This window comes from Carassius auratus, chromosome 3 (genome assembly GCF_003368295.1).
Source record: "Carassius auratus strain Wakin chromosome 3, ASM336829v1, whole genome shotgun sequence".
NCBI lineage: Eukaryota > Metazoa > Chordata > Actinopteri > Cypriniformes > Cyprinidae > Carassius > Carassius auratus.
The window spans coordinates 8,491,269-8,513,827 of NC_039245.1; the positions used below are offsets into that span (position 1 = coordinate 8,491,269).

Below are 22,559 nucleotides of genomic sequence, written 5' to 3' on the forward strand. Positions count from 1 at the left end.
GAGGTTTAAGTGTGAAGTCAGGTGTTAATATGACCTACTTTGAGTGTGAATGTTTCGATTTATTCTTAAAATGAAAAGATGCGAGCAAATACACTGCTCACCCCGACAGTGCAAGTGTTAACTAAAAACAAGCCTATTAAAAATTAATAATAATAATAATGCTTTTCATCAAGCCACCGTTTAAGCATAACAATTCTGATTTGATTTGTTGTGTCCTCAAGCCCCACTTGAAATGATTAAAAATCTAAAAATGTTTTAATACCTGAAGGCATCCTAGATTCTTTGGCTTCTATCTCTCCCTTAGCTTTTTACCAAGAGTGCAGCTCTGACAGATTCCACCCTCCTCTTCAAAACCCCAACCCAGTGTGTTTAACACCCTCCTCCCCTCCCCTGCTCTATATACAGAGGGGATTGTGGCAGTAGGCCAGGAGGAAGCTTCTCGCTGCCCAAGAAAAGCAGTTCTGGCTACATCCGATGCACAGAGACAAATTGTTTTAGAACCCACGGCATTTAGGGTTCGTGAATATTCTCTAGTCTTTTCATTATTTTTTTTCATCAGGTTTAAGCACATTAATATCATGACGGTTTCCACCATTACTGAGATTTACAGAAATTTTTTCATTATTTGCTCATCTTCATGTCGCTTAAAACCTGTATACTGTTCCGTGGAAAATTAGAGCTTTTTGAGAAATCCTTATACAGTACTTTTCCTTTCAGGTAACAATTTATGTTAGGATACAAAAACAGACACGCAATAAAAGTTGCATGATAATGGTGTGTGGGAACAGACGTAAAGTTTTTTAATTCTTTCTTCATTTATATCCTCTCTAAATTGGTCCAGTGCCCCGTGCCCTGTGCCCCCCGCCCCGTGCCCCGTGCCCCGTGCCAGATTTAACTTAGACACTAAACGCCATTTGTTTGTGTCAGAATTGAACATGGTTCAAATGCCAGTTCAAATGTGTTGAATTATATTTGAGAGCTACAGTGGATGGTAAGATTTGCTCTGAACAGCAACTTTTTTTCTGTTCCTTGCACAGAGCTGTCATATGGATTAATTTTAAAAGTGATTTTATGTTGTTGTTTTTTGAGATGGAAAAAACATTATCACTATGACCTGAAAAAAAATCTTAAAATTCCCCTTTTGTGTTTTACTGATTAAAAATAACAGGATACAGTTTTGGAACAACATGAGGTTGAGTAAAAAGGGACACAATTTTTATTTTTGGGTGAACTATTCCTTTAATGTGTTTTTCTTCAGACATTAAGAGTGGCTGATAACAACTTGCAGAACAGCATTTCTGTAAAGCACAACAAACAGTAATGAATGTACTTTCTTTGTCTATGACTTTATATTTTCTATAATATACATCCTTCACAGAAACATTAGATCACACACAACTTTAATCCTAAACTTGTACCTGCAATTTTCTCACTTAGGTGATAAAATCAGACACGTTCAAACATTTGCGGCACCTGGAGATCCTCCAGCTCTCCAAGAACCAGATTCGTCAGATAGAAGTGGGTGCATTCAATGGCCTCCCAAACCTCAACACTCTGGAACTGTTTGACAACCGCCTCACGCTGGTGCCATCGCAAGCTTTTGAGTACCTCAGCAAACTGCGGGAACTTTGGTTGCGAAATAATCCCATTGAGACTTTACCAGGCTATGCCTTTCACCGCGTCCCCTCGTTGCGGCGTCTTGACCTAGGCGAACTTAAGAAACTGGATTATATATCTGATGCAGCCTTTGTCGGACTCATCAACCTGCGCTACCTGAACTTAGGTATGTGTGGCCTAAAGGACATCCCTAACTTGACTCCCCTGGTGCGACTGGAGGAACTAGAGTTGTCTGGAAACCGTCTTGAAATCATCAGACCCGGATCCTTCCAAGGCCTGGAATCCTTGCGCAAACTATGGCTCATGCACTCTCAGATGTCGGTCATTGAGCGTAATGCTTTCGATGATCTCAAGAACCTAGAGGAGCTTAACCTATCCCACAATTCTCTGCACTCTCTGCCCCATGACCTTTTCACACCATTGCAGAAGCTGGAACGAGTGCACCTCAATCACAACCCATGGGTGTGCAACTGCGATGTGCTTTGGTTAAGCTGGTGGCTGAAAGAAACCGTGCCAAGCAACACAACTTGTTGTGCACGGTGCCACGCACCACCCTACCTTAAGGGAAAGTACATAGGAGAGCTAGACCAGAGTCATTTCACCTGCTATGCCCCCGTCATTGTGGAGCCACCCACTGACCTCAATGTGACCGAGGGCATGGCTGCTGAGCTCAAGTGTCGCACCACTACCTCCATGACCTCTGTGAACTGGATCACACCAAATGGCACCCTAATGACCCATGGCTCCTATAGGGTCAGTATTTCCGTTCTGCATGATGGAACACTGAATTTCACCAATGTAACTCTGCGTGACACTGGCCAATACACCTGCATTGTGACCAACTCAGCTGGGAACACAACGGCAACTGCTGTCCTGAATGTGACCGCAGCAGACGTCAGTGTCAACTACACCTACTTCACCACGGTCACTGTAGAAACGGTGGAGTCTACGGGAGAAGAAGATTCGGTATTGCATACCTTCACAGAGACCATCCACATTCCTGGGCCTAAACCTTCTGGGCACCCCTGGCAAGAAGTTGTCCCTACTACTGCCTCTTCTCTCTCAATCCTTAGCTCAACATCCTCCCCCCGAGCAACCAAACCCACTTTCACTGTCCCTATTTCTGAGCCCAGCTATCCCTCTGGACTAGATGATGTGATGAAGACCACCAAGATCATAATCGGTTGCTTCGTGGCCATAACCTTCATGGCTGCCGTCATGCTGGTGGTGTTCTACAAACTGAGAAAGCAGCATCAGTTACACAAACACCATGGGCCAGCGCGAGCCATTGAGATCATTAATGTCGAAGATGAGATTGGACCGGGAACGGGCATCCGTGGCAGCGGCATCTCAGGAGGATCCACAGTACCGCAAGGAGGGTCAGGCGGAAGCGGACAGAGCTTGCGTCTGCAACACTCTGAAATCGTCAACCTCCCAAACCTTGCACGAGCGGAGCATCTCAACCATTACTACCAGCCCCATCACTTCAACAATAACATGATGGGTCTGGGCCTTGGCGGAGGCCTAAACAATAACAACAACCCTTCGCCCTGCTCCCAGGCCCAGACTACCCCCATCTCTTACACACAGGTGCCAGTCTCAGCAAGTAATACATCATGCTCCATGCCTTCTCCAATGCCTCTGCCGACCCTTGGCATCCACGGGTCACTGAAAGGCCTGATGGGTAAAGGGCACAACCCACAGATTGAGCCGTTGCTTTTCAAGAGTGGCTCTAAGGAGAATGTCCAAGAAACCCAGATCTGAATTTGAGAAGGAGAGTAAGGGAAAGAGGGAGAAAGGTAAATGTACAGATAAAAGATGGAGAAACAGTATCAGGGAGACAGAAACAGATGAAGGGTATTGGCTGTTCAACCCCTATGGGCATGTTCTCAGGAGTTATGAGAAAGGCAGACCCAGCATTGTATGAAATATTACCTACACAAGAATACAAGATACAGCTGTGAAATCACTACCAAGTACATACACTGTCAAAGAGTGTGGGTTTTCTAGATGGAAGTCAGGCAACCACTCTGCTGTTTAAAATCACCATCTTTACATTACTCTGATCCGCACTTATGAAGGGGATCATCAGACATCAGCAAACAAAACCACATTTGCCAATATGATATAAATCAATATGTTTTTGTGCAATGCAAGATTGATAATTATGTGCCAAACTTGTACCAATCTGTGCCAAAGCAAAATCTTTGCACATCAGCCTCACTACGCATGTGTACAGACACATTTCGGAAGATGAAAAGATCTGCGCGTATACAGTTCTCCATTAATAAAGCAGAGATGCTATAAAAATCAAAACCATACACACCATTAGGTAGGAAGTGTATATAGAAATACATGAACAACCCTAAGTATTTATAGACAGTAGCTGAGAACGAAAACTCACATGTGTAAATGGTTTAGTGAACCGTAAAACACAGATAACAAAATGGATCATTCAAATTTTGGAGAGGTTTGCAGTCTACGAAGGAAAGATGGATTAGTATACCAGCACTGTGTAGAGGGCTTATGTTTCAAGATGATGGACTCGGTTTCTCCCCTTTCTCGAAGGCTCTCACAGTTGAGGGGAAGAGATGAAAACGAACAAGAACATCAAAAAGACAATGAAAGATATACACATTTTAAGAGAATATATAAACTATGAAAGTATACATGATATATAAATATATTTTCATTCAGAGAAATAAATTATGAAGAATCTTTGCATTTTTCTGACAGAAAGCCACGGCTTTTGAAGAATTAGCAGCTGCTGTTGTAGCGCTTTGTCACTTATAATTCCTTTCTCTGCATAAAAACAAATATCTGAAACTAGTAAACCCTCACAGGACTTAAGGGCATCCTGAGGAGACGGAGGGACAGAGATGGATATTCTGGAAAAGTGTTTTTGATTTCAGATACTTTGGCTTTGTTTTTTAAGTCTTAAAAGGTTTCCCTTTCCTGCTCTATAACTAACAGGGGTCATTGAAGAGAGGTAATTTTAATTGACGTTATAAATACACTACTGTTTGATTCTGCAGGCGTTTGAGACCCAAATTGGGTCAATATCAGTTAACACCACTCCCAACAGAATTCTAAAAGACAGTAATGATGATAGTATGCAATGCAATGGAAAGAAAAATGCTGTAAACGCTGATCTACATGCTGCTATATTGAGAAAATATATTTTAGTGAGATGTTTTAGTAAAATCTGATTTGAAAGTTGAGTAAAAAGTGGCTCCTGTTGACATTACATTACTACTACTATCATCATTATTGAAAAACATCAAGTGTCAAAAGCATAGCGGATTTTTTACTTGGAGGTGTTGTTTGTTTGTCATTGTGTAAAAAGTGATTGTCGCTACAGCTGATAATCTCCTCAGTGAAGCTGGAATAGCAGTGGACGTACTGACAGTGACAACAATTTGCTTGATGTATTACGAAGCCACTACAACAACAACTCCAAACAAGGAAATGGATGGGCCTTAAAATGGCTCCCTCAATGGCCTGTCCCCTCTCTTTTGTACAAGACAAAAACTTTACCAGGACCCTGCTTTTTTGCCAACGTGAATCAACGAGATTTAGAACGGAACACAAACTCTGGTGATTACTGCAGGGGTAAAATGGATTATTGCGTACACTGTGTGCAGACATGTGGACGGAACTACTGTTTGAGCTGAAAGCGAACAGAGGACATCTTTTGAAAGGTAAGAGAAAACCCACTCAGTGAGCGAGATTGGAGTTTGGAAAGCTTTTTTTAAATGAAAATGGACAAATAAATGACAACTATAGAAACTTATAGAGCTCTTTTAAAACAAAAACTATTATGATAATAAGTGTCTTTCATTATTTGTTTTTATCTGGTTTCTTTTTGTTTTGTTTTTTCAAAATCAAGTGTTATCTTAATTGTAATATTGTTATTGTTATTATAATTAGCTAATATTACACTCGTTATAATTATGAAAAATGTTCTGTTAGCAGAAGTCACTTCAAAATTTAAAAAAAAAAAAGAAAAAAATATCTATATATATACATAAATGGCACACAAACTGGCAACTGAAATTGTGAAACTTGGTGGCATTGATTTGTTCTATGTTTTTGTCTTTTCTTTTTCTCATGTATTTGAGGTATCACTGTATGTAACCCTTAGAGCTTACGGCTTGGAGACAGTTCTCCCGAGATGCAGACAGAATGTGATTTGGCTGGTGGTAGCGTTCTTCTCTGCAGAGAAAGAGATATGAGAGAGAGAGAGACAGGGAGGAAAGAGAGAGACCGGGTTTCTGATACACACTCGTTCTCAGAATGTCACCCATTATCAGTGCCGAGAAGTGTGACTGTGCCGTGTCAACACCCTGTTGCCACGGCAACATGCCTTCGCACTAATGTGCCAAACACTGTCAGAGCCAGGGTGCCATCTTTGTGGGTCCCAGTGCCTGTATTTGTCAAACCTTGTTAGCCTACAACACATGCAAATATCCACACGCGAGCACACCGCCGTGTCAATTGTCATCTGACATATTGGCGCACCCATTCTCTGGCACAGCGTCCCAACAGGTTCCTATGGTGAGGTTTCCCTGGCAACTGTTGCTTCTGTGACAGTCCCCATCACAGCGTTCGGGTCTCAGATGCAAATGCGAGGATGGAGCATGTATAGGATGCCATTTACGAGGACATAACCATTTCCATCCGTGTTCTTAAATCAGAAATTAGCATATCCGCAGCACACTGCATATCAATAAACCTCCTTTCTGTTGACATTCATGAACCTTGAGTAGCAGTCATAGAGATGTCCGTATCTAATGCCATTGATCTTCCATAGGCACATCATCCTCTATACTCGAAATTATCATATTCTCCCTCTCATGCCGGAGATTTGCATATGTTCATTTGCTTCTCGAGTGATTAACATACACATCTGTTTGTGTGTGTGTGTGTGCATATGTGTGTACCAGACCGTAATCGTATTACATTTGTGCTCAAGGCATATGCTTTCTTTCCAAAGCAACTTTACAAGAAAGTATTGCCAAGCAGATTGGTAGTGGGACAGGGCAGAGACTGTTATAACATATCGCATATCTCACGATCTTCACCTAGCCTGCAACCTCAGATATCTCTCGCTTCCTAAAGTCTTACAAAGAATGCAAAAGCTGTGACAAAGGTAGGAAGACAGGAGCCCTCTCTCTCCCTCGTAGCACTGCGGTATCTGAGTCACAGGGCCCAACACACTCATACACATCGAGCCCACCAATCTCAGCTCTCTCATAAGCTCGCTTTGCAGAGAAATACCCTGCCCACCAGCTGGTTAGGACTTATGCAAAGAGCACCAGAGAGTGTGGTGTCACGGGTTTTGGCTTAAACATGTGTCTGTGTGTGAGTGTATGAAAACAATGGAAATGGCCATTTCAGCTTTTGTAAGCTTATTTGTAGACATTCATGTTTTTTGACCAATGTTTTTCATTGATATAATTTTTTGTTGCCCTCACACGTGTGTGTGTGTGTGTGTATGTGTGGGAAAGAGCGAGTTTTGGCTGTGTGTTTTACTATAAGAGACTGTTGTCATTGAGTGTGCATGTGGTGAGCTTGACAACTTCTGTTGGGATTTTCCGGGGTTTTTTTTTTCTTTTTTTTCGTTTTCTCTAATACCCCGATGGAGAGGTCAGGGGACAGCCAGCTCAATTTCCAGCCAGCTGAAGTAGTGGGAGGTACTTCCCTAGTAGTTGTCATGATACATAATTTAGACATGCGGCAATGGTCCCTGTTTTTTTGTGTGTGTTAAATTTGCAGACATGCTCCGACTTTGACAGACAAATCTAGGGCAGCTCTTGCTTTTGGGTGTGGGGGTAAATATCTTATTCCAGCATTTACTTCAAAGATTTGTATTTGATTGTTTGCACTTTGATCCAGGATTTATCAGCAGAAGGTCTATAGCATTGGGTCCTCAGTCTGAATCACAAAACCAAAAACAACTGGCTTCTACTCATTTGAGAATGTGTTGCTAGAATATCAATTGCATCCAAACCATATACTTCAGCCCTACTGCTGGTGAGGGTCCGTTTCTAAAGCAGCTGCGAGGGATGGTGTCATTCTTCACATATAAAACTGGTTCATTGTAATTGTCAGGGCTAGAAAGAAGAGACAAATCTTTCATGGCAGGGTGTGGATGTATCAAACACAGTTTTTACAGAGTTGCACAGACCGTCACGACACTCTGACACTAAATATATACGCTACACATTCAAAAGTTTGGGCCATTTTTCCATAAGGATGCATTAAATTGATCAAAAATTACAGTAAAGACTTAGCATTTCTATTTCAAATGAATTCTGTTCTTTAATAAAAAATAATAATAATCAAGTAGCAAACTGGCATATAGACTGATTTCTGAAGAACCATGTTACATTGAAGACTGGAGTAATGATGCTGAAAATTCAGCTTTACCACTAGAATAAATTACAATTAAAAACTATTTACAATAGAACATGTTTAAAATTGTAATAAATTGCTCAACTAAATGCAGCTTTAGTGAGCATAAGAAAACATGAAAAGAATCTTTGTGTGTGTATAAACTATCTAGAAAAAAATAACACTCTTAGATTAGATATATTCTCTAAAAACAACTATATCTCTGGCATTTTAAATTGAATTGTCTTTTATAACAGACTTTTATTGAATTCTGTTATTATTGTAATTGGCAGCATATTTGCACATAAAACTCTTGTCCTCTGCTCTGATGCCGAGAGTGAAAGAGAGCGAGAGGACCAGTGTGTTGTTCAACCCTGAAGACTTATTTAGCCCCTGAGATTGAGTGTGTGTGACAGATTTGGAATTGAGCATTAAAACAGCTTGAGTGTGTGCGGCAAAAGTCACCCATAATGATTTATCGTGTTAGGGAGCGCGTGTATGGTTTGTTTGAACATGTGCCTCGTTTTCCATTGCAGTTGTTGTGTGGGCTTCCTGATATCCATCAGGACATTTATGTGTGTGTTTGTTTGAGGGGTTTTATGAAGAGAATGAGATCAGTTGTTCACAACTTCTCTTTGCGTCATTGCACTGATCTGTACAAGAGCCTGCAACAGCTTGTCAAACACTGATTGCCCCTGAACACACACACACACACACACACACACTAATGTAAGATTGTATCCTAGACCCTCACCCCAGTCAGTAAAGAGCACTTCTACCCGCCTCTCCCCTCGAACGCACACATGCGCCTACGGACAGAGGCATGAATAATTACATGTGACACCTTCGACTTGGAAACCGCATCAGTGTCGTCTTTGTATTTTTGGATAGTTTGTGACTCGTCATCTAATGTAATCCTCCATGGCACAAGCTTCTCAAATGTCACTGCCATTTATGATTGGATGGTACTTGATTGACTGGTAAATGCACATGGGCCAGACATGTATGCATGTAGACTGGTGCTTCTGCATGTCTGCGGTAATATCCTTCCACATCATGTCCCTGAGATGCCCCATGACAAGTCTTAAGTGATGATTTAAACGAATGCATTTGGACTTGCCTGCTTCAGCTCCTTTTACACTGTTTCGAACTTCGAGAGATGTCACTAGCTTTTGTGATGGTGGATATGTGGCTGAATAGCATTCTGTTTTGTGCACGTGTTTCCTGGAAACAGCAGAAAGGGTACTACTGGGTATTGACTCCTTTAAAACAAATGGCTATTATTAGGTTTTGCAAAGGCTATGAAGATAAGGTTGCAGTTGTGTGTGTTTGCTAATGGGAATGAATTACATCCCTAAATTTCAGTTCACATCGTTTATTTCATGGGACAAATCCCTTGGGAGACTGTTTTAATTTTTCTTCAATCCTGTGTCCTCCCGCAATGCTTTTTAGTTTAGAGACAGCATGAGGGGTTCTTCTCTGGTTTAGAAAGTCTTTTTATTTTATTTTTTGCAGAGTGTGCCTTTTGCTCCGCAGCCTCCAACACAGTTACTGTTCTAGGTTTTGGGCATATTATTGGCTCGATTCCCTGTGTGATGTATTAGATGTTTTAGAATGAAGTTGGAAAGGGATGGTGTGTGCTCTAGAGGCCAGTGGACAGTCCCCAGCCAGCCTGTGGAGGGGCTGGTGAGAGAGCACTGAGCTGTGACCTGATCTCCTTATGAAGAACCTGCTCATGCTGTGATGGCATAAAGCAAACCCACGCTAGAGCTGCAGGAGAAACTGATCTGGGTTCTCAGGGTCAGAGCACCAGTGCCATCTGTGACGGAGCGAACCGAATGATCTAAATGTGACCCAGTTACAGTGTAGCGTGGCAGAACGCAGAACAAGATTTGCAGAAGAGGCGAAACAAAAGCACGCCATTATCTCAGCACATTAAATCTCACACTGATTTTGGTGCAATAACTTTAAAAGACAGAGAGCAACATAACAGTAAACATTTATCAATATGAAATAAAGTTGAACTAGAATTATTGATTTTACTTTAATCTTCTTCCCCTACTGTCAGCTTTCAAGCTTTTCATCTATGTTCGTAGCGCAGTCATTACTGTGAAAAAAATCCCTCTCTATCCTTCCCCAGTGAGGGTTTCCCAAAACCCCACCAGCTGAAGACTTCCCATTAGATGGTGACCTTCAGGTTCTCGCCCAGAGGGTTTTAAATGTTTGGATGTCACAGACTCCCAAATATGACAATCCCTTTCCCTTTCCTAAACTATAAAGGCAGCTAAGAATTTATACCCATTTATACTGAGTGGGAAAAGTGTGAATACTACATAGACATTTAAATGTTTGTTTGATCAACAAAATTACTGGAACTGATTCGACTTCTATCTCAGTGCAAAAGTAATCTATTTCCCATGAAATGTGCAGGACTTCAGATTACTTACCTGTGTCAAGTAAATAACTAAATAATAACAAAGTGCATTAAATGGTTAAACTATTTACACTACAAAGCATTTATAATTAGGATATTGGATACTGTATTAATTAACAAATACTAGCTTGTAATGTCAAGCAGCATAAAGGACTGTTTTTGTTAGCTAAAATAACCAGAAGCAAATGACACCGGAAGCATCAAACTGTTACATCCCCTCTTACATTATTATAATAATAAAAAAGTTATTAAGTATATGCTTATTTTTTTAAATATAATATAATTGAAATTATGATTTCATCAAATTTACTGGGTGTGAATATTAAGAAAAAGCCATTGCGTTAAACAATCATGTCTTAAATGCACATTCTATCTTTGACAACCATTATATATTTTGACAATTGTCATGGTCCCTCCTAGTTGTGGGAATCTACCAGCAGGGGATGAACTAGACCATCCAAACCAGCACAACCTTGACCCCTTTGGTTCATCTGTGGGCCTCTCTTCATTACAGTGTAATGACAAAATAAAACTCTAGCACTGCAGTCAAAAAAAAAAAAAATTCCTCTAGACCACGAATCATGTTTTCCCTGCAAATAAACTTTAAAACATAGGTGGAGATTCTGCTGATAAATCTACGACAAGGAAAAAGATCTGGAGAGAAAATAGAATGAGATGAGGCTGGCTGTCATAGGACGTTCGGACATGTCTTGTCACTTTTCATCATGTCTTATTCGAGCGTGTGTGTGTAGGCATGTCTGCGCCAATGACTTTGTAAACTAAATAAGAAAAGTGTTCGTACATCTACCAAACAATGAGTGTGTGGGCACATACAAGTGTGCGTTTGTGTGACGTGTGTGAAGGTGCATATACTGTATGTTGTAGGTGTCTGTGTGAACATTCACTGACAGCCAGCATGTGTGTGTGTGTGTGTGTACGTAAGACTGTGGACGTCCATCCGTCTGCCAAATTGAGTCATGTGTGTCTCGGTGCAAGCTTGTGTGTGTGTGTGTGTGTGTGTGAATGCAGGGACATTGCTATCCTTGTATGTCAGGATCGCTGTGGGCTGAGATGACCTCACTGTTAGTAACCTGCAGGAATGAGAGGCGCACAGCTGACATCCCCCCTCTCTCTCCTTTTCTCACCCTCTTCCTCCTTCCATACATCTATATCTTCCGACATGCGGATAACACATCTGACCTTCTCGTTCTGAGTCACCGGCTTAAGAGAGAAAGAAACTGAATGAGAGAAGAGAGAGACATTCTTTTTCGCCATACATTATGCGTTTCATTCAGCCCTTTAAAGTGATGATTTAAATCGAAATCATTTACTCAGCTTGTTGAAGTTGCACCAGAACAGCCATACAACACTTCATAATTTACTTACAGCCTCATGTTGTTCCAAACCCGATACAGAAAGAAAGGCTTTCTTTTGTGGAACCCAAAAAGTGACTTTTTAAAAAAATATTCTAGACAGACTTTTCAATATAATTAAACTGAGGCTGTAAAAGGGGCTGTAAAAGCCCGTTCATACCAAGGACGATAACTTTAAAGATAATGACAAAGATCGTTCTCAATATTATAGAAGAAAAGAGTCTACATTACAGCTATAACGATAAAGGCACAGAGAAACGATATCGTTGGAATCACTTTCAGAATGAATTTTATTCCAGCTGATGAACTATAAAAATATTAACAGCCAATCAGAATCCATCCTGCTATAACGAGCTCGAGAATTTAAAGTGGCAGACACGCATGCGCCTAGAATAAACAGACGATATTGTTCGCTGGTGTGGATGCTAATATCATTATCTTATCATTATCATTTATCATTATCATCTTTATAGTAATAGTTCTGGGTATGAACGGACCTTAAAGCTTACAAAAAGAAAAGATACAAAAACACCATAAAAGTCCATAATATGCCTCTGCACTGTATTCTAAGGCATCTAAAGCCATATGATACAGTAGTTGACAAGCAGTCTGAAATTTAAGGTGCCATTCACTGATAATGTTCCTCCGCTGAACTATTAACTGCTACATCCGGGGTTTGGAACGACATTAGAATGAGTAAATGATGACATAATTTCATTCAGCAATGATCCCTTAATTCCTCCGCTGTCATACCTTATTTTCCTAGATTCATCTCTTTTTGTTTCTTTCTGTCTCACTCTTTCCCCCATCAGCCTTCGCGTTTACCCTTTTCTTCCTGAAGAACCAGAAATTCACAACTGTCTGGCGTCTAACACACAAACACACGCGCCGCAACCCCAGTCCTCTCTTGAGAGGAAGAAAAAAACAGGAACACAACAGAGAAGCAAATTGATGCCTCAGATATTTTCTTCCCTCTGTTCAATTAAACATTCCCCCCATCTGCCACTTTGGGTTATTTGAGTCCGTCTGAAATATTGAAAGTAGTTGTTAATGTGATTGTTTCTCCTGACTCTGTTTGAACCTGTTGGATAAATCGTTCTGGAATGTGTGTATTATTAACATCTGAAATGTGTGTGTGTGTGTGTGTGTGCGTGTGCCTGCGTGCGTGTGTGTGTGGAGGAGGGCAGATTCGTTCTGCTGTAATGGTTCTCTGCCAAATCTTTTTCAGACCATTCAATCTCTGTTCATGTGCCATACTGATAAATTTATGGAATAAAAGATGTTCTTTTTTCACAAAATGAGTATTGAACTGTGGGTGGTTATTTTGGATGTTTTTCATGACAAAAACAGGATCAAACAAAACAACAAATGCAAAATGGGGGATTTGAGAACGAGTGTGTTTTGGATGTCTGCTTGTATGAATTTAGACGAACATCTTAAAGTCAACATGAAACTACATACGCAGCCTATTTTAATTCAGTAAATGTACTGATTGTAGAATGGGATTTGATTGGATTGTGAAAAGTGGAAGGGAGGGAATAGAAGTAAAAACTTTATGACATTATCCAAAAAGTTATTAAGAGGCCGAACAAATAATTACATTCTGACTATAATACCTTTTTTATTTCCAACAGAACAACATGCACTGATATATCACAACAAACTGTTAATAGGGTTCACTTTGATGTCATGCTGGCATTAAACATCTGACTCAGTAATTCGTGTGAGTTTATGGGTGTATCCATCGAATCGATATATGTGCGTTTAGCAGCCATTATGTCAATGTGTTATCACTGCTTTGACACTACAGCTGTGACTTGCTAGCTGTGGGGTGTTTAGGTTGACCCTTGATGGCTGACCTCCGCCTGCGCTGTACGAGTGCGTGTGTGTGTGTACGTACGTGTGTCTCTCCGCGCTGATGTTTTGCCTGCAGTCTACATGCCTCCTGTACTGGATGGGGTTTAGCGTCTGAATACTACTGACTCAGGGTTACAATTATTGGCTAACCTAAGGGTGTGCATGTTATTCTGCGCGAGGGTGACATTGTGATTGTGTTCCTTCATGTCCATTTTCCATTTGTGTTTTGCATATTAGATACAAAAACAAGGGACGTGCAGAGCTCTGTGTGCGCTTCTGTGTAAAGGTTTCGGCTGACATTTCATTCCGTTTTCTCATTTCATGAATAAAAGCATGCATGGGTTTATGAGCACGTGTGTCTTTATGAAGGGATAGATGGAAGAGGTCGACTCAAACTCAACCCCCCCAAACTATAAGCAATTTATCAATTCTGTAGTTGAAAAACTAAATGCAAGCAATTTGTAGATTTCTTGATTTAATTTATTGTTTGTACATGTGTGCATGTTTATGAGCAAGTGTCTTTACGAAGGAATATTTACACCGCTAAAAATGGTCAACTTAAAAATCTTTAATCAGTATTTTCTTTTCCAGTAAAAATAGTACTATGGTGTATATCAATCTATTCATCAATACTTTTTATTTCACCATACAAGTTACAATTTGAAACAAACTGGATGTATGAATCTTAAAATCAAAGCTCTGACTTCCTCCCTATGTTCGTGGTATAGAGTTCAGAGATCAGCTGAAGGCAACCCAGTGTGTAAGCGTGCCCTTCACAATAGTGCTGTGGCACACACACTTCACCCAGGGTGCCGATCCACACTTGCACTGAATAAATTATTTAAGCGGCTTAACAATCCTCATTCTCAGCTCAAGGCACACTTACATACTGTACATACATGTTACCACAGCCTCGGCTGGGCTCTGTTTTAACACCTCTTTTGGGCGTCTGATAAAGAAGAATGTTTACACTGCTTCTACACTGTATTACATTGTATCCCTGAATCCTGCATCACTGTTTAATATCAAATCAATCTGTGTCTGAAACTGTCAAGGTCTGGTCATATCAACACAATTCCATTCAAAGCCAAAAGTCATGTAGTAAAGTTAGTTGAACTTTAAATGATCGTTCCATCTTTAGTATTGTGAGAATACTGCCTCTCTTTGCCAGTCATCTTTAATTTTCCCTTTTCCAGTGAATTCAGTTTTGTCACATTGTGTTTTTGCTTTTTTATTGAAGGTTTTGTGTTTTGTATTGCCCCTTGAACTTAATAATCAGAACAGCTCTCAACACTAAAAACTACATACTACATCTGTTGAGATCTATTATTTATCGATGTTCCACCAGTTCTCTGTAGTTTTAAGGTTAAAGGAACAGTTGAGCCAAAAAAAAAATGTCACCCTCAACTCATTCCAATATGATTTTATTTGTACTTCAGACCACGTCAGACAGAACAATTTGCCCTGCTCTATTTCTACATACTGTAACGAAATGATTCATGTGCTATCGTGAAAGTCTTTTGAAGTCTTACTATAGCTTTGTGTGATTTTATGACTTCATAAGATTACAGGGCACAAGTCATATGGGCCAGAGTTCACACAAAACATTGAGACATGGGCAGTGGAATTGGGGGGTGGGGGGTGGGGGGTTATGCAGGGCATCAAGACAAGTTTTTTAAAAGTACTGATTCATGCTTGGGTTTTAACTTTTTAGCAAAACCTGCCTTGAATTGTCCCTCGTTCAGAAAATAGTCCAGAGTAAACTGATTTGTGCAGACATAAACAAATGTAGATCTATTAGGTGGCACATTACAATCAAAAACTAAGCTTATCCACTGTGTCCTCCTCAGCTGCTCTGATGGCAAAAAAGGAAATGAAGACCCTTCTGTTCACTTTTACATCCAACTACAAAACACCTGCATTGCTTACGAATCATTATTGTTGCTACAGCTGCTTAAATGCGGAGAGAATGGCTAACAGTGTACAATTTTTGTTTGAGGGCGAGATATGCTAATACTGGACAGTCCATCAGCGGTTGTGGGCGGGGCCTGAGCAAATATATATAACACATTTATATGCAAACAAGTGAATTTTGCATCAAATTCTCATTTTCAAATTGTGAAGCCTGTCTATGTTTCACAGCCCAAGTTCAATGAAATGAATGCAGCTGTACCGTAGGTCAATATGGGCCTTTGATCTGTGTGCTGACTTAAGCTCCATCCCTTCCATATGACGTCCCCCCAAACAACCCCTTCTCATCTCTTCCAATCCGCTCTTGCGCTGATACAGTTGTAAAGGGTAACCTTGGAGACGAGGGCTAATCATCCATCACATAACTACCCTTCCAGTGTTCCCCCAGCATCTGCTGGCCAAATTTTTCCTTCCATTTAAATGACAGTATGTTTCAGTTTCAGTATATCTGCTGGGTTATCAGTTATTTTCAATAATCAAGCAACGTATCCTGTCCTCTCTTGCTGGTGTGTCATCATCTCTTTCCCCCTCTCTCCCCTTTGTTTGTCCTGTAGAAGGACGTTTGTTTTCCTGTGGGGAAGAGGAAAATCGACGCTGAAAGATGAGTTATTGATTGCAAAGCAGGGTGCATGAGTAAGTGTGTGAAGCAAAGAAAGACAGGATGATAGTCGGAGAGTGAGTACAATGACACATCAACAGCGTAACAACAATCTTATGTCAGATGAACCGTATAGCACAAATCCATGCACATGCTCAAACTAAATATTATTAATAGTGCCTTTCAGCACTAATGGTGACATAAGCAGTCTGTGCAAATGCTGCCTACGGCTTGACGAAAAAAGTCTTGCAATGTATGCGCGAGACAGCTAAATATACAGGTCTCCAGGTTCACACCTCTGTCAGGCAAAAGATCATTTGAGGCATTGAGAAGATATAGCCTGCTTTGATATCAGATTTTAATATGCATCTTTAAAGACAACAACACGTTCTTGCTTCCAAATGAGCTGCAATTAGGGATGTCGATAAACACAGAGAGAAAAAAAAGAATTAAAACTCCCCGCTGCAGAAATGACAGAACATCAGGTTACATCACTAATGTCACCACGGTCACTGTTGCTATCGGAGATATGCTGTTTCCATGGCACTGAGGGGCTTGAGGATCTGTGCACTCAGAGTTCAAAATCATTTTTCTGGGTATAGGCATAAATGCAGGGCATCCAACGAAAACATACTGTACCTTCTGACTCCATGCACAGTGCATGTGTTAAACTCATTGCAGTTTGACAAAGGCGGCACTATGTCTTATTTGTGCATGCATTTACACAAGCTTACATCCACCAGGGTTGTTTTAAAATCAGTGCTGTTCACACTCAAGACAGCGGTGTGCAGTGCATGTAGCTGACTCTATTGCAGGTTGGCTGGGCTTTAATTCACACATGAAAAGTAAAGGCATTACAAATGGAACCTTCGTGCTCTGCTTTAATGGACTGCTGTCTTTATATATTTAAAGAATAATTTAATCAAAAAAGGCTCTTGTGTCACCTCTTACTCACACGTACCAATACATGAAACAATGATTCCATGTAGTAAATTTGGAAGTGAATACAGCTGATTTCTTTGTGTTCAACAGAAGAAAGAAATTATACAAAATATATTTGTATGAATGCATATGAATTACGTAGTCACTTTTTCTGTAAATTTTCCAATAACTTAAGAAAAAATTAAAACAGTATTTATTTGATGTAGGCCTATTTATTTATTATTATTATTTAAAATTATTGTTTGAGTTTTACAGGTTATCCTTTTCCCCCATGGTACACCAATTTTTAATGATTTATTATAAAAACACATAGGCCTATACTAAATCACTAGATTTTAACCTCTGTCCTTTTTTATACTAAAGAGAAATTAAACCACTAGAGTAAAAATACAGAATAAAAGTAGGTGCAAGATGTCCCTACGTGTGAACACCCCCTGCCCCATTAAAGAAAGAAAAAATACAATCTAGAAATGTATTTCAATGCAGTTCTATTGAACAGGCATAGATACTAAATATTTCAAGTTGAAATAATTGTGTTAAAATCCAGTCCATATGATTTGTGTGCGATAGCCTTTTGCACATCCTTGCACATTTTAATGTACATGTCCTTCTCAAAAAATTAGCATATTGTGATAAAAGCTCATTATTTTCCATAATGTAATGATACAAATTTAACTTTCATATATTTTAGATTCATTGCACACCAACTGAAATATTTCAGGTCTTTTATTGTTTTAATACTGATGATTTTGGGATACAGCTCCTGAAAACCCAAAATTCCTATCTCAAAAAATTAGCATATTTCATCCGACCAATAAAAGAAAAGTGTTTTTAATACAGAAAAAAAGTCAACCTTCAAATTATGTTCAGTTATGCACTCAATATTTGGTCGGGAATTCTTTTGCAGAAATGACTGCTTCAATGTGGCGTGGCATGGAGGCAATCAGCCTGTGGCACTACTGAGGTGTTATGGAGGCCCAGGATGCTTCGATAGCGGCCTTAAGCTCATCCAGAGTGTTGAGTCTTGCGTCTCTCAACTTTCTCTTCACAATATCCCACAGATTCTCTATGGGGTTCAGGTCAGGAGAGTTGGCAGGCCAATTGAGCACAGTAATACCATGGTCAGTAAACCATTTACCAGTGGTTTTGGCACTGTGAGCAGGTGCCAGGTTGTGCTGAAAAACGAAATCTTCATCTGCATAAAGCTTTTCAGCAGATGGAAGCATGAAGTGCTCCAAAATCTCCTGATAGCTAGCTGCATTGACCCTGCCCTTGATAAGACACAGTGGACCAACACCAGCAGCTGACATGGCACCCCAGACCATCACTGACTGTGGGTACTTGACACTGGACTTCAGGCATTTTGGCATTTCCTTCTCCCCAGTCTTTCTCCAGACTCTGGCACCTTGATTTCCGAATGACATGCAACATTTGCTTTCATCCGAAAAAAGTACTTTGGACCACTGAGCAACAGTCCAGTGCTGCTTCTCTGTAGCCCATTTTCTGCACACGCCTGTGCACGGTGGCTCTGGATGTTTCTACTCCAGACTCAGTCCACTGCTTCCGCAGGTCCCCCAAGGTCTGGAATCGGTCCTTCTCCACAATCTTCCTCAGGGTACGGTCACCTCTTCTCGTTGTGCAGCGTTTTTTGCCACACTTTTTCCTTCCCACAGACTTCCCACTGAGGTGCCTTGATACAGCACTCTGGGAAAAGCCTATTCGTTCAGAAATGTCTTTCTGTGTCTTACCCTCTCGCTTGAGGGTGTCAATGATGGCCTTCTGGACAGCAGTCAGGTCGGCAGTCTTACTCATGATTGCAGTTTTGAGTAATGAACCAGGCTGGGAGTTTTTAAAAGCCTCAGGAATCTTTTGCAGGTGTTTAGAGTTAATTAGTTGATTCAGATGATTAGGTTAATAGCTTGTTTAGAGAACCTTTTCATGATATGCTAATTTTTTGAGATAGGAATTTTGGGTTTTCATGAGCTGTATGCCAAAACCATCAGTATTAAAACAATAAAAGACCTGAAATATTTCAGTTGGTGTGCAATGAATCTAAAATATATGAAAGTTTAATTTTTATCATTACATTATGGAAAATAATGAACTTTTATCACAATATGCAAATTCTTTGAGAAGGACCTGTATAAGAGTGACCAAAGTTTGAAACAACATGAGGGTCAGTAAAACATGGCATCATTTTAAAGTTGGCATGAGAAGTAAGTTTTAATAGCCTTTCCTTCCCTATTGTGGCATATGTTTGAGTGACTATGAAAACGGCTTTTCCAACAAAAAAAAAATGTAGGGCGGGACTTGATTTTGTCTATTGGAAATTGATTGGATCATTGAGGTTTGCCGTGATCTCACGTGAGTGACAGGTCGTGCAAGTAGGCACGTCATCACAGAAGACTTGTCATTGGAAGAGTAGGGGAGTTATTTAAAAAAAAAAAAGAATAATAATAATGGTATACACGGAACAAATTGTTTACAAATAAATACTGCAATATTCCATTAAAAAAAAAGTCCATTTTGATTTCATGTTCCCTTTAATTTCTCGGAAAACCTATCCATTTAAAAGGCCATTTCAACAGGCTTCAGAAGATGATAACAAGCTGCGTTCAATTAAATTAGTGATATCAAAGCATAACTATTTATAGATTGAACCAAGAAAAGCCGTTAGGATGAAACGCACGCTGTGAGGCAGAAGAAGATGAATTCTTTATGTAAATGCAGATGATTGTGCCAACACACACACACACACCTACCTGTTGACGCCAGATCCAGTACCTGAGCTGATTTACCGGCAGGGTTATTTACTAAATCTGGTACTGAGCTTAACACACACACACACACACACACATCCATGGGTAGGGCATAAACTCAATCAGGCTGAGATGAAGTCTGCTGGACTTGCGGCAGGATTCTAATGAAACTGCATTATTTATAGAGCGATCTGACAGGGATGCCTCGGCCATTACACCTATAATGGCTCTTTTGGATATTGATGAATACTTGTCTATATTTGTATTCACGTGGGGGAACCAATGTCACATCTCCACGGTTACCAAGCATCGGCTAAATGACCCAACGATAACACAGATAACAATGGCAGCACTGTTCAAAGAGAGAGTTTTGAGCCCGCGGGAGAGGGGAGCCAGATAAACAGCGGTGTGAGGGTGAGAGGAGAGCGGAGGAGGAGGCGTAAATACACAATTGGTGATCAGTGATGTAGCATTAGCATTGTTCACACATCCCCAGACTCACCCCCCCCCCCCTCCCCCTCGCCGCCTATCTTCCCTTCTTGCTGCAGTATTGCCATGGCTACCGAGAAACGTGGGAATACCGCTGTCCTTCAGAGAAAGGGAGCAAGAGGGAACGCGATGCAAGAAAGAAAGTGTGCGGTGATGAGAAGCGGTCGAGGGGGACGTGAGCGAGAGATGCGGATAATCAAGACAAACGAGACCTGCAGAGACTGCCCGAGGAGCAGCTGAAGCTGCAGGTCTCGCGCAGGAAGCATGACATTTTGAGGAGAGTCATCGGCGTGACTCACGTAGGACACATTTCCTGGGCCCCCAAAGCGTTGATCTGTTTATCTCTCTATCCCTCACATTTCTCACACTTCCTCCTCATGCTATGGCGAGGCTGTCGTTACTATGACGACAGGCGGCCTAAAATAGTTAGCGCTCACCCCCTGCTTTCTCTGTGGCGCTGTTTTCTTTCCTCTTATCTCCCAGCAAACATCCCCACCCCGCCAAACCTCCGCCGTACTGCTCACTTTACTGTGGGACGCAATCCGGAGGGGCGCTTTCTCTCTTTTATTCAGCTTCTCTCTACCTTCCTCCTCTCTTCCTCCCCGCTCTCGCTGCAAAGATTGCATTCAGATTCATTTTATTGGCAGCTTGTGTTTCCATGGCAACATCTTGAAACCATGGTAACTATTTGAACCGAGCCAAACGCTCTTTCAAAACTGCTGCATTCATTCCCCCCTCTCTCTTTCTCTCTGTGAGCGTCTAGTCAGCAAGTGAATGCGTATGCATGCGACTGTGGGTATAAATGAGCATGCGACTTGTTAGCATGTGAACGCTGGTGTGAATGCTGGCGTGTGCCTACAGACGCATGCAGATTCCACAGGTGTTACAGCCATGTCCCATGTGAACATAGGCAATGACCAAACTGCAATTTGACTAAATACTGTCAGGTGGGAAATGTGCAGTTGTGCCACTGGATGTCGAACAACATATGGCAGATCGTACAGGTCAGAGTAGAAACACGGTTTATACACTGTAGTTTACTGTTAAGAAAAAAAATCAAGAAAGCTATCTTCTAGGATGCATGGTTTATGCTGGTGGAACAAAACTAGTGTCAAATGCCTATTCCGGCCAGAGCAGATTGTAGACTGGACATCTAAAATCAGGAAGTAAAGTTTCCACCCTGCTGAAGCCAGCATGTGCTGGTTTAATATGGGTGTAGGCTAACTGGTTTAAATTGATCTGTTGTTCAGCTGGTTTTAGTTGGTTGGTCAGCTGGTCTTCAAGACTGACCAGTTAAAGAATTGGTCAAAATTGGTCACCACTGAATGATCCAGGTCCATTTGATGTTTAAACACTTACCATGTTAAAAGTACAGGTGCATCTAAAAAAAAAATAATAATATCATGGCAAGGTTCTTTATTTTTTGTAGTTTAATTTTAAAAAAGACAATGAAACTAGAATAAGAAAGTTTGCTTTTTTAATTACAAAAAATAAAGATCTTTTCCATGATATTCACATTTTTTGAGATGTACCTGTATATACCATTTACCAGGACAGTTAATACAGTGGACAAGCAATCAATACTATATTATTATTATATTTTATATTATATACTTTTTATTAAAACAAGTCACATCAAAATGAAAAATAAATAAAAGTCAAAAACAAACTACAATGATATAGTAACAAACATCTTTTTTTATTATAATTATTATAGAGTGCAATAGTGATCTTTTAATTTTTTCTCGATTATGTTTTCACTGGCCTTTTTTTTTTTTTTTTTATAACTTTTTCCCTTAGGGATTTTAAAACGTTTTTGTTAAAGCCTTATTTTAGTTTAAAAACTTAAAAATCCCTAAGGGAAATATCAACCAACTACAAGGGGATGTGTATATATATATATATATATATATATATATATATATATATATATATATATATATATATATATATATATATATATATATATATATATATATATATACATACATACATACATACACACACACACACACACACACACACACACACACACACACATTTTGAAAGTTTAGGTACACTGGACTCATTTGTGGTGCTGTATTGGAGAAGGTAGTCCCTGCAAGCTCTTTTGGTGTGATTTA

The 22,559-nt window shown here is 40.2% G+C and overlaps 1 protein-coding gene across 2 annotated transcripts in view; it reads left to right on the plus strand.

The window, feature by feature from the left end:
• Window positions 1-5,470, plus strand: part of LOC113046560 (leucine-rich repeat-containing protein 4B-like) — a 42,975-nt gene extending 37,505 nt beyond the window's left edge. For both annotated transcript variants that reach the window (XM_026207380.1, XM_026207384.1), the window contains exon 3: window positions 1,438-5,470. In XM_026207380.1, the coding sequence (XP_026063165.1) occupies window positions 1,438-3,381 (1,944 nt within the window). In that variant the 3' untranslated portion in view covers window positions 3,382-5,470. The remainder of the gene's footprint in view (window positions 1-1,437) is intronic.
• Window positions 5,471-22,559: the final 17,089 nt, after the last annotated feature.